Source organism: Pongo abelii, chromosome 1 (genome assembly GCF_028885655.2).
Source record: "Pongo abelii isolate AG06213 chromosome 1, NHGRI_mPonAbe1-v2.0_pri, whole genome shotgun sequence".
NCBI lineage: Eukaryota > Metazoa > Chordata > Mammalia > Primates > Hominidae > Pongo > Pongo abelii.
In genome coordinates, this window is record NC_071985.2 from 171859659 (window position 1) to 171874959 (window position 15301).

The following is a 15301-nucleotide window of genomic DNA, read 5'->3' on the forward strand; positions in this document are numbered from 1 at the left end:
AAATCCCCAAATACATCATTTATATTACATTCAGTTTACTAATATTATCCACAAATAGGTAATTCCTTCCAAAAAATAATGTACAGGCTTAAAAACAACAAATTCACATTCAAATTTAAAATCAGAAGTGACCCTATTATTTGTGGCAAGGAAAGCTCATACCCAATTCCTGACCCCAGCTTGCCCCCCTGATCTTTCACCACGCTGGTTTTTAATTGATGGGGAGGTATGAAAAGTGGCCATTAGAAGTGGTCCTTCTAAGGATATCTCTGTCAAAGGGTCCTGTCATACTAGTTCCAGGCTTAGATCACAGGGAAAACAGAGCAATGGCAGATGGAGCTGTAGCCAAACACCAGGTGCACCTTCTACAGCACTGCGATTTGATGATGGCTCCTCATTTGATTTCCTTTTTGAGCCCAATTCAAATACTGCATAAATTGTATTGCTTCATATTTTCATATTTTTAGAATCTAGATCTATGTATATATTTACACAATTCCAGATACATTCTAAATACACACTTTAAAATGCTTTTCTACTTGGAACGTTACATTCAATGGGCACTCCTGGGTCTCTCCTGGGATAAGAGTCACAGGCACAAATGAATTTGAGGACCAGAAAGAAATCCTTTTTTTTCTTCTTTCCTGTGTAACTCTTTGTGTGTGAAGGGTTGGAGGTAGGGGGAGTGGGGAGGGGAAGATGTCTGAAACAGACCACCCAGTCAGTCCATTTTAGAACTTGAAAATCAGGGGAATAGGATCTAAAACATTTCCTATTTTGGCTACTAGCCAACTAACCTAAAGTCTGTTCAGCTAGTTATTCTCTGTGTGTAGACAATAAAATACTCATAATGTGTGAGGATAAGACTACTTTAAAATGGCTACAAATCTCCCCCCACATCCCCCATTTTTCAGTTGAAAAGGCGCCTTAAGTACACTGGATCCCGTGGCTTAAGCTCTGCAGCCTCCACTGCGTCATGCACTTGGGGAAGCCCCCAGCCTAGGATGGCACCTCATCTTTCACAGAGAAAGACTCAGGAATTTCCTTTGTCTGGAGGCATTTCTAAGGAGCCTTTGCAAACAATGATGGGTCACACCTGCTAACAATTCTTAAGAAAGCAAAATTCACCTAGTTTCAGACTGAAATTTCAGATGAAACCAAATTCTAGTTCCCTAGTCTCTTAAAGAAGAGAGACTAGCTTCATTGCGTTGCTGAAAATTCATCAGTCAGAATTTAATTATACAGATCTGGAAACCAGAAGGCATTTAGGTTTTAATGTCTCCCTGAGTTGGGACCTTTACATATTTTAGAATATTGATCATAACTGTTATTGCTGCTATTTTGGTGGTCACTCTACTGTGTCTGTCCCTGCGGGGTTTTTTGAAGGAATACTGCAGAGAAGAACTGTTGCTAGGTAATTGTAAAAGAAAGTCATGCAAATTATGAAATATTGATAAATTGCATTTACAAGTCAATGGTGCTAGAATGCTCCTTCTTTCCCAGTAAAACATAAACTGTAAGGTTGCATTGCCTCCGAATTTTTTTAAATCACCCAACTAAATGACACATTCATCAAAACAGTTCCTAAAACAAGCAGTTCATCCAGCAGTGACCATTTTTGCAGTTTTGAATTATCAATTTTATTTTGCCTTCCCACTATATATAAATATTGCAATATAATATTGTAATATATCTACTATACATGTGAGGAGGTAGTAAAAACAATTTAAAACATTAAACAAGAAGGCCCACAATTTTTAAAGAGAATAATGTCAGATAAAAAAATGTTCATCAAAAAGAGAAAAAGAAATTTATAGGTTTCTTTTCTCAGCCCCAAATTACAAAGTAAATCCTACACATAAATCTTTTTTTTTTTTTTTTTTTTTGAGACGGAGTCTCATTCTGTCACCCAGGATGGAGTGCAGTGGTATGATCTCAGCTCACTGCAACCTCTGCCTCCTGGGTTCATACGATTCTCCTGCCTCAGCCTCCCGAGTAGCTAGGATTACAAGCGTCTGCCATCACGCCCCGTTAATTTTTTTTTTTTTTTTTTTTGTATTTTTAGTAGAGACCGGGTTTTACCATGTTGGCCAGGCTGGTCTTGAACTCCTGACCTCAAGTGATCCACCCGCCTTGGCCTCCCAAAGTGCTAGGATTACAGGCGTGAGCCACTGTGGCCGGCCCTACACATAAATCTTAAGTCAGGAAGTCAGTTGCATTAAAACTTATTTCGTAAACATTAAAAATTCAATGAGTTAAATAATAATGCATGAAATAGCAACAATTGCGGATGAAAAGAAGTACAGTCCTTGTTCACCTAGCAACATTTAACAATGATACCTCTTTTAACAATTCAGGATGTGAACGACATAAATGAAGATGGTGAACATGAAAGCTAGATTCAACCAATACTCCAGGGTAATTTTCAACTTGGCAGGTAGAGCTGGAAATTTTCAAAATCTGGGGCAAGCATCATGATTAATGGGCTTCCACTGATTGCAAAGACCCATCTGAGGGTTGATGCCACCAACATATGTGCAACTACCAGATAAATGAGGAGGAACAAACATGATTAAACCTAAAGGAAATCATCTAAATACCAATTCTGATTTCTTGTTATAAATATCACATTTTAAAAACCACTATGATAAAGTTATTACTAGCAGTCTGTGCAGGCGATGAGAAATGGCAAATAGAAGGGAAAAATAACCAGGTGAAGATAGCATTTCTTTCTGGCAAGGGAGCCCCACATTTTCTTTTTTTAGTTAAGGATGCTTTCACGGATAACAGTGAGAGCCAGTGGGGGTGTGTTTTCAGAGTGCCAACGCTGGCCTATACTATTGCCTCAGACACTGACTCAGTGCAGCCCTAAAGAAGTGTGCCTTGAATTAAGTAAGAAGGCTATCACATGAGCTTTATCCTCATTAATGACTGACCTGATACACCACAGAATGCAAGCTTTGGAGGACTGTTCACAGGCCCTGTAAATATCAGGCAGGCATTTCAAATACTCTGTCCCATAAATATGTTTAAAGTAACCAAAGTATGTCATGGGAGTTCACAAAAGTTGTTTAAATAGATGTTCTAAGTCAAAGTCCAACAAATCAGGCTTAAAACCTTCAGGAGCTCTGGAAAAGCCAGATTCAGTGATATAACAAAGGATTAAATGATACCAATCAGAGCTCGGAACTTTGTCTGAACTGCATTCCCTATGGTAATCAAGCATCATGCATAAACTGAAATGGTGATATTTCAAACATCTGACCACACCTGCTCATTGAAGTGGGGGTGGGAGAGGGACAACTTGATGTCCTATTCCCATTAGTACCTAGCCCTCAGCTTTGGCTTCCTAGACCTACTAGTTACATCTGTTAATCTCTGTCCATGTGTCTGAGTACAGCCTTCCCCCACACCCAAATTAGGTTTTCAGCTTCTCCAGAGCGTTTTTTTTTTTTTTTTCTTAAAATCTCTAGGTAAATCAAGAGTGAACAGATACTCCAAAAATATTTGGGAGTAATGACAATATATTCATCTACTTTTTAATTTTATTCATTAAGCAAATAAGTACTAGGTACCCATTAAGTTCAAGGCACAGATCTACGGGCTGTGCAGGATTTTTTTTAAAAGGAATTTGTAATAAATCCTACCCTTAATCAGCTTATAGTTTTTAATAAGCCAGATTCTATTTGGTTTGTGCCAAGGAAAAACTCAGCTAAAATTAAAGACATCTAGGAGAAGTCTCTTCTTTCCAGAATCACCTTCTTGAGCACTCATTCTGAAGGTTCCAGCAACTCTGAATCCTTTTTGCAATTCCCTGGTTCTCAAACTCATGGGAGATGAACAGATTGTGAGGATAAAACAAAACGGGAAAACAGACATGGCACTGTGGGGATTGTGGGGATTTGGGAAACCTATGTCTGACATTTCAGAGCAGGGTAAGTACCCACTAAAGATGTCTCTAAAAGTCTTGGTATATTTCTGACGCCATCCGCTTCCACTCCAAGGCTCCCAGCTTTGGACCTCTTGAATATAAGTACCCGTTGTAAATACGACAAGCTTTAACTGGAAGGTAGTAATGGTAACTTTCCTTTGAGTCCTTACTGTGAACCAGGCAGAATGCTATTTTGTATGCATATTCTGAGTTTAACACTCATGAGATACGTCCTTTTAGTATTTTATTTCTTTTCTTTTCTTTTCTTTTTTTTTTTTTTGAGATGGAGTCTTGCTCTGTCACCCAGGCTGGACAAAGTGGCGCTATCTTGGCTCACTACAACCTCTGCTGCCAGGATTCAAGATCGTCTCCTGCCTCAGCCTCCCGAGTAGTGGGATTACAGGCATGCACCACTATGCCTGGCTAATTTTTGTATTTTTAGTAGAGACGGGCACCATGTCAGCCAGGCTGGTTTCGAACTCCTGACCTCAAGTGATTGACTCACCTCAGCCTCCCAAAGTGCTGGGATTACAGGCGTGAGCCACTGCACCTGGCCTCCTTTTAGTATTTCTGTTTTACTGGTAAGAAAACTGAGATTGGGGCATACCTTACTCAGTCACTCAGCTATTATTTAATTTGAACTCAGGTCTTTTTGACTCCAGAGGCAGAGTTTTTACCCATTATATTATACCAATTTTGAGTTTCAGAGCTTCTGATGTTTTATCACTGGGCTTCAGATAATTCCTTCAAAATTCCCATCTAATGCTCTAATTGGACAAAGATTTGTTTTCTTTTACAGTTGAGTCTTAAGGGAGTACAAGAAAAGAAAGCAAAAATTCCACAGAAAAAACAGACTAGTTGGACAGGGAAGAAACAGCTGCATCCACTTTATGTAAAGTTACATGGCCCAGTTTACGGTTTGGGATGAAACAGCGTGTTACCATTTGTCTATTCATTCTCCATGGTTTACTAGGGAAATACCATTCGTTTCCCATTACCTTTCTCAAGAGTTAGGATAAAAAGAATATTATTTTTTCGCATATATACAAACATACATATATATACACACACACACATACATATATGTGAAGTAATGAGTTCCCATTTTATTTGAAGAATCAAGTCTGTTACTTCTTCAATCAGCAAGATTCCAAAATTTCTTAGAGCTTTGTTGATACACCTATGAGAGTTCCCTCTTTCAAAACAAAAACGAAACACACAAAAACCTCTCAGGAATTCATCTTCATATCCTGAGGTAATGAAAAAGAGGAACCGTTCTCTTGATCAACTCAACACCAGAGAGTAGAACCTTATCTAATGCATGTAAATACCAAGCCCTGAATCTTCATTTATTCCTTTTGGGATTATGTGTCTTTAAGGAAAAGAGAAAAATCATTTTTCCTCCACTAACTTCATCTGAGATTGACAAGAGGCAGAAAACTGAGTAGGCTGATAATTCTTCAACTGGGGCTAAGATAAGCCAGCTTCTACTACTTTTTCTTTGAAACAAATAGAAAACTGAAAAGATAGGAATTTATTACTTTATCTCCTAGATATTTATACTTTCTTTCTTTGAACTCACATGATTTCCCCAAAATGATAGCGTAAATCCTTGAGGTAGTAGCATCAAGTGATCTGAGGTTAAAAGTGAACTTGGCTAGTATCTCTCTGCCTTTGGCCAAAAAATCCAGGCTCAATCCTGGTTGCTTTCTGGAATGGGAAACACACAATATTGGGATTGCAGGCAGCTCCAGAAAGGCATGCCAGGCCTCTCATGCTCTCAATTTATATTTGCATGTGAACAGCTTGTTGGCCATTTTATGAAGACAGATGAATCGCAGGCCTGCTAGAGGGGCGGCCAGACCTAAATACGCGAACTACACACCCGTACAGTCCACACATTTTTGAAGATGAAAATAAAATTATACCTCTGGAGACATCTTTAGGGAGATTATGCACAAATACAATATGTAGAAAAAAGTGAAACTTTGAAGGCATCACCGGCAAGTCAAGTGGAAAATAAAGAACGAAACTAGTCTATAAATACCACTCTTTAAAATGTCAACAAAAAATAAGATGTAGCTGTATATGACACTAAAAACAAACCTCCAGAGTTCTTTTTTTTTTTTTTAACTGCCTGCTTTAAAAAGACAACTTTGATAAAGAAAATATCACCAAAATACCAGGATGAGGAGAGGAATTGCCAGGCAGTCCATATTTAATGCTAGAATCCAGCAATGTAATCAAATTTCTCATGGGTAGGAAATGAAACATATTCTGAAAAATTAGTGATAGGATAGCTAATGTGGTAAACTTGATCCTTCACCCCACAATACCAACATAATTCCATTTGCCTATCTTTTCCAAAAGATTGGATGGAGATCAACATGGAACAATGTACAGAACAACAAAAGGAAGAGACTCAAGCAATGGGGTCATTCAAAGTGGGTGAAAAACAAAGTATGATAGAATTATATTGACAAGAAAAATAATAAAAGTCATAATGAACCACAGCTGACATTTTCAAAGCATAAACTCTATGAAAGATACTATGATAAGCACATTACACATATTATCTCTTCAACAAACAGGTAATATTATTACCCTGTTTTAGAGGAATATATCAATACTCTGAGAGGTTAAATAACCTATTCAGTATCACACAGGTAAGAAATAGTAGAGGCAGAATTTGAATGCAGGTCACAGCCTGAGCTTCCGCTGCCCCGCCTCCCCTGAGATGGAGTTCTGCTCTGTTGCCCAGAACTAGAGTGCAATGGCGCAACCTCGGCTCACTGCAACTTCTGCCTCCCAGGTTCAAGCAATTCTCCTGCCTAAGCCTCCCAAGTAGCTGGGGTTACAGGCACATGCCACTACGACCGGCTAATTTTTCTATTTTTAGTAGAGACATGGTTTCACCATGTTGGCCAGGCTGGTCTTGAACTCCTGACCTCGTGATCTGCCAGCCTCAGCCTCCCAAAGTGCTGGGATTACAGGTGTAAGCCACCACGCCCAGCCCACAGCCTGAGCTTTTAATCACAATGGCATATTCTCCCCACAGGCCCTTCAAAGGTAAAGCATTCCACTAGAGTCCTCAGTGCTATCAGCAAAGAAGAACATTTTGGAATTTTATGAGATGATATCTGTGAAAGTATCTAACACAATGTTTGGTATATGATAGGTACTGCTAGTTCACTGAAGTCTCTGTTTTTATTGAAACTGATAGTTTTATTCAATATAAAATTCCAACCCATGACAATATTTTTCATACTTGTAGTGCCTGCCACAAATTCAAATTTTACCAGATACTATGATATTCATATATAATGTATGTTTTATTTTAATAAAGCATCTGCAACAGAAAATTTAGATATTTATGCAGCAGTGGAATTTAATGCTGTCCTGTATCCTCACTATTTTATTTTAGACAATTTAAGGTAGAAAAATCCTTCAAAGCATAGATTTTTTTTTTTTTTCTTAAAGGAATTGGCAAAGTGTTGAGCTCCCAAAAGGCTTAAAACTGCTTGTGAATGAATGATCTTAAATCACTAGTGAAGATGATCATGGGGCATTTGCCACATTAAAGAACTAAAATGAAATGAAAAAGCCATGACTCCTCACTTAATGCTATTAAAGAAAATCTGATTTGGTAAATTAACCCCACTTCTCACAGTTTAATTGGGTAATCAACTTTCTTGGGAATTCAGGTTCTCATGGGCACCCTAATAGTGTTTAGGGCCAGGGGGTCCTGAGGCTGCTGGGGTGATCCCGAGAACAAGAAGTTGCCCTATTAAAAGTAATCTACTTGAGTTTTTCCGAGTCTTTGGAGTTGTTCCTACTGTGGGCTACTTATCGAGTAGGCCCACAAATCCTCACACTTAGTCGGCCTGCTGGCTGCTGTGGACTCTGAGAGCAGCAGTTAGAGTCCCAAGCTAAACTTACCATTTTCTGGCTGGTCCTTAATGTCAGCGTCACTTGGCTGGCTGGGACTTTCAGATTGACTTGAATCTGAAAAACATAAAAATACAGCCAAAAATTACAGGGTCTGCAAGGGAAAGTGGATCAGAGGTGCCAGACTTTCTCAAAAGGTTCAACCTATAAACTAAGAATGGGAACATTACAGAAATGACATGAGACATGAAAAAAAGAAAAGATGGAAAGAGAAAAGAAAGAGAGGGAAATGCAGCAGCAGCCTGTGCCTTTAGAGAGGACGCTCCGGTTTACTGACACCTACAGTGGCATCGGCTTTTGCCAGATCACAACTTGAAGCTCTTCAGCAACCATTCTCTTAGGGAGACCATTTCCAAACTGCTCTTCTCCACTATTTACACACTCGAGTCTGATAAAGACTTCATCCTTCATTACACACATCTGAAGCTTGATTCAGAACATAATAAAGTGTCAAAACATATTTTGAAGCTGGTATATAAAAGCAACCCAAACAACAGTAACAAGTTCTGTTGATATTTAGCTCTGCATTCCAGCAACAGACTATGCAGACTAACACCATTAAATACTAGAGTCCTAATATTCCATCACATTTTCTTGAAATAACTGCATAACTCAAAGAAGTCTTTCTGAAGGTACAAGTTTCCCCTACTTTATAAGAATTATTTTTTTCTTATACTGATGCATTTGGAGATCCTAAAAGGACTTGTTTGCAAAAACAGATTTTTGTACACCTCTATAGAATTAAACATTTTTTAATTTAAAAAATATAATCATATTTTCAAACTAAAAAAGGAATTTGATTAACTTAATTTCTAAATGAAATAATTGAAAATCAAAGTAACTTAATTTTTAAATTAGATAAAATTAACTTAGATCAAAAGAATTTCACAAAATTAGAAACAAGCATATTTATGGTACAGTTTTTGGGGAGAGGAGAGAAAAAACAGGCAAAATGTTTCAAGGGGAAAAATTTTGATATAAAAATAAAGCGTTTTCTGAGACTTGAAGTCGTTTACAACATTGTTTAAAAGCAAACACAAAAATTTTTTTTCAACAAAACCTCTGTATCTGTGGAGAGCTTGAATCCTAACTTCAACTTGACTTCACAGGTTTAGAATTAGCTGCCTGAAATTTAACCACATTTCTGCAAGTTTAATGTAAGGTCAAAAGGTCATGACACTTAACTGTGATTAAACAGAAAATATTACTTCTATAGCAACTGAGTTATAGCATCACCCTTCTCTTTCTTGGAGATGCTGCAGAAAGAAGTGGCACTACTAGTGACCTTAGGTCTAGAAATGCTAATTTATTACTTTAAAAGACTCCCTGCTTTTAAGCAAACGAAGATTTTAATTATAAGAAAGTGCAATAACAAAAAATACCTATTTTAAAATTTTCAGATAATCTTAACCTGGTAACTGTGGCAAAAATTCTATGTTGATTCAAAGGTTTAAATAACAGAAGATGCTAAAAAGTGAATTTTTATTTGGGTCTGGCAAAATGACAGCTTTTATCGTTCTGTAACAATTGCCACAGAGAAGACACAAACAAAATGTATTATTATATGCCAAAAACCTTTAAAGAAATCCGTCAGAATAAACTACAAAAATACAAAACCTGGACTAAAAATTAGAAATGCAAACAAATTTACACTGACCCATATTTAAAATTTTAACTACATAAATTAATATTATATATATCACAAACAATTAAAAAATACAGCATGACTACCTTCTTTTTCTTCTAGGAAACAAGCCTATAATTTTGCCATTAGAAATTACACATTAAATATTTTGAATTCAATGTATTTTAGGAGAAAGACATGCCTCCATTGTTTTTGTTCTGGAAAATCTTAAACCATTAACTTCTATAACTAAAATGAAAGCAAAATATCTAATTTTGTTTTAGGGAAAATTAAAATTCTTGATCATGTCCCGAAACAGATACATAAAATTTTGCCAAACATAATATTTTCTTTGGAATAATACTAGCAAACATACATCTCTATCCATGTGCTACTTCTATGTGTAATATCTTTATAATTAATCACTTCTCTATGAATAAATGGAAAATAGTTTTATCTCAATTATTAGATATACAATAGCCAATTACTTTTCTGATATTTATCCATGAATATTAAAGCCAAAAGGGATCAGGAAAGACCCGAATTTTTTTTTATATAATCTGAAAGCGGACTTCTTTCTTCTTTTCACTTTTTGTTTATATTTGGTTTGTCACCTACCTTTACAGATACATAGCATAATAATAGAAAACATGAACAACAATAAAAGATGAATATTAGGTATGTTCAAAGAAAGTTTAAAATTCCAAACCACAGAAAAATAAGCAAACCAACAGCAAAGGAGTGAGTGGCAAGAAAATGCTCAGAGTTGGTCTGCAAGGGGCGGCCGCATTCTCGTGAAAGCTCAGATACAAACACTGGAGAAGGCATCTAGCCAAACTGAAAACGGAATTTAATTTTTCTAGTTTTATTCAAAAGCTGGAGACACTGCTATCCATCCGAGGACCGCATACTAAAATGCACCATCCTGCTAAGGGGCAGGCAAAGCCAAAGATCTACAAGAAAATGTATATGATCTCAAAACTTCAATAATTATTTTCTACCCTCGGCCGTTCAATACCATTTTCTTTTTCAGCCAAGAAGGAGCAAAACTACTCAGTCTTAGTGCTATTCTCTGCTGAGGACGCATGGACACTCTTTCTGGTATTGCAAAAGGTCACTGATGCTGTTAAGTGTGGAGCCAACCAGATGACCAAAATTACAAATTAATTTCTACCCATGCATAATTGATACAAATGAAAGATCTCTTTCTCAAACATTTGCATTAAAACACTATCAAGAAGGTTAACAATTAATTTACTTTTCTCCTTTATATACTCCATAGACACCTGTCAGAAGCCAAGGTAACTTTGTATCTTACTCTTTTGGACAAATATCACGTGGTTGATTGATTTCTACCACCTTAAATAATTAGGAACCTCAGAAAACAAACCCAACTGCATAGAACTGGATGTTCTTCTTGTATCTGAGTCTCCCATACCAGTGAGTTTCTCTGGCTTACTGGTTGAAAGCCAGAAGATTTGTATATTACAATGAAGAGAATATTACTTACACTGTGTTTAAAGGATAGGGTTGGAAATGCTCTTATAAGGAAGTACATTAGGGTTATCAATTTTTTTTCCCTATCTAGGGATTTGCTTTTTGTTTAAGGAAACTTAGACTTCAACCTAACCTTGAAAAGCAATGTTTCTTTGGGTTTTTAAAAAATTTATGAGCAGAAATTTAAACCTAAAATAGACAGGGTTTGCATATGGGAGGCTAGGTTAAGAACTCTTAATTGAACTGGTAGCCATCCATCTATGCAGTTTTATGGCGCCTACAGCTATATTGGTGGAGTACTCAGACAAAGATAGTTCACTGTCAACGTAATCACTAGGGAAAGGAATAAAATAAATCCTAATGCCTACATATTAGTCTCTGCTTCCAAGCGCTTGTACAATGCAAGAACGGAAACCTTGTACTGGATTTGCTACATGTACACATATTCGGCTCCTCAAACCTCAGGTCTACTCCCCTTCAGAATGAAACTTCAGTATTCCTTTGGGGAAAGGTGAGGAATGACAAAAACATGTTAGTATGGTAAAATGAATGAGGCAAAAACATAAATATCTCCTCCATGTATTTTATGCTCTTTAGGCAAGAAACAAAGATAGAATATTGCTAAATCTTCCCTTTCACCTAGAAGTAAACACTTTGTCCTCTCCAGTCCGTCTTTCATTGCAAATATATCTCTTACAGTGTGATTAATATTATGCTATAGTAAGGTGAGTTTAAACCATCTGAGAATGTCAGCTTCTAAAGAAAGGAGTTCCTTCCTACTCTTCTCTTATCCCCAGTACTTTCCACAGGGTGCCTGGCCCAGCCAAGGAGTTCAATAACTGCTGAACTGAAGAGATGAAATTTCAATTGTTGTTCAGCTTTCTAATACTGAACCACTGTCAGTGACTGAAAAATATGCTAAGCTTACACCTGAAAGGGGAGTGGGACTTCTAAGATGAGAAAGGAGGGCAAAAAGTCCTTTATCTCTGCTTGATGCCTTGCTTCTTGAGACCTGGCAAGGGAATATAAGGCATATCCCTCTGGTTTGTGAGTGGTTTGGAAATCTTACACAGTGTTTAGAAATTGCAGACAATCACCTCCTATGATCCACTGGCCACGCAGCACAGAGGCTGAGCTGAAGCCGTTATCTGACACATACGAGGCCCTCCAGAAATGTATACAGGTTAAAATGATGAATGATGGAGGAATATTTCACACATTTAAAAATTACAAAGATTAGAGAAACCCACACCATATTCTGGTGCCTGTAGACTGCCTCAAAATCCTCACAACTGCTGTTGTGAATTGCTTGATAAAGGAAAAGCGGACATACTGGTGAGGAACCCTTCCTACCCTAAAACAAACCAATGTCATTCCTGGTCCGTCAACATGATAGCAACCAAAGTCTATGGACCATAAAAGCACAAATTCTGGTTCCACTAGAAAAATAATATAGCCGAAGTTTCAGCCTCCCTACATGCATAATGATTTGGCTAAAGATGAAGTCTGAAGAGCCTTTGTTAGAATTTTATGTCCAGTTTTAAATCTCCCAAATTAAAAGACGGTATGAAGAAACCAGAAGGCATCCAAACCCAAAAATATTAGTGAAAGAAATAAAGTGAAAATTCCACTCATGAGCTAGAGTTGTTTGTAGTATAAAAACTAAAAGGCAAGGACAGCAGTGAATACTTTCCTGCAAATAAATGAAGAGTTAGGAACATTTCTGAGGTAAAAGAAAGTAAGGAGTAAGGATGATTACACTCTGAGTGTAATAAGCGGTTACCCCCTACAATTGTAGACCTTAAAGATGTTCAAAATTTAGGTAAGTTTTAGTTTTTGAGGGTTTGGGAAGATAAGTACTCTGCAAAAGAGTCAGGCCAAGGAATTCATTTTTCTACATCTATAAGGTTGTAATAGGGAAATAATTCTGTTCTTATGAGTAACATAATTTTTAAAATTACTCTGTTTTGATCAGCCAGTACCATAAATTTATTACATTAACAAAATCCAGAAAATCAAACAGCTATAATAGTCACATTTTGCTTATTAGTCTCACAGCTGCAGTTATAAAAGAAATTATTATTGTAATGCTTTGTAATATTTAGGAAAATTATCTATTTTTTCCAGTATGACCGTGACCTTAAAGACTGAAGTGTGAAGAAAATATTTGAAAAACCTTATTTGAGAATGTAGAATGTCAGCGTACAGGTGTACCTATGTATATACAATTTGTAGCTTAAGGGTAAACATTGATGAATACAACACCATCAGCTAAATATAATATTATCCATCACGGTCTGGTTAAGAACAAACAGAAATCTGTAACACTATTACTAAATCCGGACCACCGAAAATATGCAATTATTATTAGCATTTCCAGAGAATGAATAAATTCTTTTAAGCTCAGTGAATAACCAAACTAATATTTAAGGTCAATTAATGTACACAACTGTGGCCCGTTTAATGAAAAATTAACGTACTATAACCTAGTTCCTAAAACAGATAAATTATGGGTGAGTCATACCATAAAAGTTTTCTTAAGCTTTAAAAATGGAAACACTCTGTGGTTCTTTAAATGAGAAATCTTATCATTACTGGATTTTAAATACAAAATTTGATCTTTATAACTTTCCCAGCAAGCTAGAATTGAGTGTTTGTCTAGATATATGTACATGGTAACTGCAGTAATTAATGTATGCAGAGTAAGTCCTTTATCGAAGGGAGATGGGGAGCTGTGGCAGCGGGGTGCAGGGGAACTCCTAGCTCCAAAAGGACCAGGCTAGTTTGCACACATTGGTCCTCATCTCCTCTACTCTTGATTCAGACAGGGAGCAAGGTCTGTGTTCCTGCAGCAGCCACTTGGAAGGGCTCCCTCCACCAGACCACCCTGGGGGCTGCCAGCTGCTCTGGAGATCCACCCCTTAGTCACTCCCCTGTACTGCATTGTCAAGGCCTACTTAAGATTGTTACATAATCTAGGTTACTACCATTTTCTTTCTCAAAACTTTTCTTTTTGTAATGCCTTTCTGGCCACGAGTTTGTGAAATATTAAATTTACAGAAATTCAATTTTTCTGGTATTTCATTAATGTTGGTATTCCAGGGCCCATCTGTTTAGTCGGTACTGTGTACGATGATAAGACTGTTTAAGTTGAAGAGTGAGTCAACTGCCTTATCACCTACTCATCAATGTGTTATTTTTCTACATGCACGAGGAGGTTGCAGAATGATACACAGTTCTAACACGTTGAGAAAAAAATGAAATGGCATAACTATTGTTGTGTTATGACAGTGAGAGGAGGATCATTTCTAAGCTTTAAAAATGACAAATTCAGTCACTCTGAAAGTAATGACAAAATGACTCAATCATTAAACCTTCAATCTTCGCATGAGGCTGAATTTCAAGTAATGATCAGCTTTTTCAGTGATGTTATAAATGAAGTCAATGCTAAGAAGCTGGTGATTATAAAAGACAGGCAAACATGATACTTTGACTAAGTTTGTAACTTCTCACATTTTCTTTGACAAGACCCTTTGACTAAACTAAACTAAAATGTCTAGGTAATCATTTTGAATTTTGTTTTCCCCATAAGAGGCTCTGTGTTCACAGTGGTGCCTGCTGATTAATTCAGAACTCAAGTTATTGAGTCTACCGGATCACCTACCCACTCCCATGTAAACAAAGACCTGCTTAAAAAGCCATCCCTGCAACATTATTGCATAGCAGAATTGTGCTTAATTCCCCCGTTTAGTCACTTTTTTCACAATCAAAATTAACCATAACACTAGGTTCTTGGAGTTCTTCAACAGAATGATATACACTTGAAGATTACTCATACAGCCATCTATATACTACTTAATGTAGAAAATGTCCCTGTATTCTTTCCTACTATAAAATACATGCTTCAAATGAAAATGAAGCATAATTGAGTTATAATCTACATGCATTATTTTCATGTACCCGGATGTCTGCACAAAATTTTAATGAAATAATAAAATGCCCTCTATCAAGTGTAAACATGCTATTTAAGTCCAGGTAGCACCTTAAAGTACTAATTTTCTTGCATTCATATTCCACCATTGAAAGGAGTATGAAATGGTAAAAAGATGGTGTCCTAGAAACCTCACTCAGCTATATAATTTAACTGTGCTGGATCTCAGTTTCTTCATCTGTAAAAGGGAGACACTACTGATCATTTTGCCTAACTTAACAGGATGTTGTGTGGTTCAAATAAAATAAAGCAAGAAAACCTGGTTTTGAAACTCATAAAGGCCCCCCAAAATGTACATTTACCTCTGCCC

At 36.9% G+C, this 15301-nt stretch overlaps 1 protein-coding gene across 1 annotated transcript in view; it reads right to left on the bottom strand.

Moving 5' to 3' along the window:
• The window catches only part of NFIA (nuclear factor I A), a gene marked incomplete at its 5' end in the record, with an annotated part of 375871 nt that overhangs the window by 172890 nt on the left and 187680 nt on the right, over positions 1–15301 (bottom strand). The window contains 1 exon segment of the mRNA NM_001133303.1: positions 7871–7936. Coding sequence (NP_001126775.1) covers positions 7871–7936 — 66 coding nt within the window.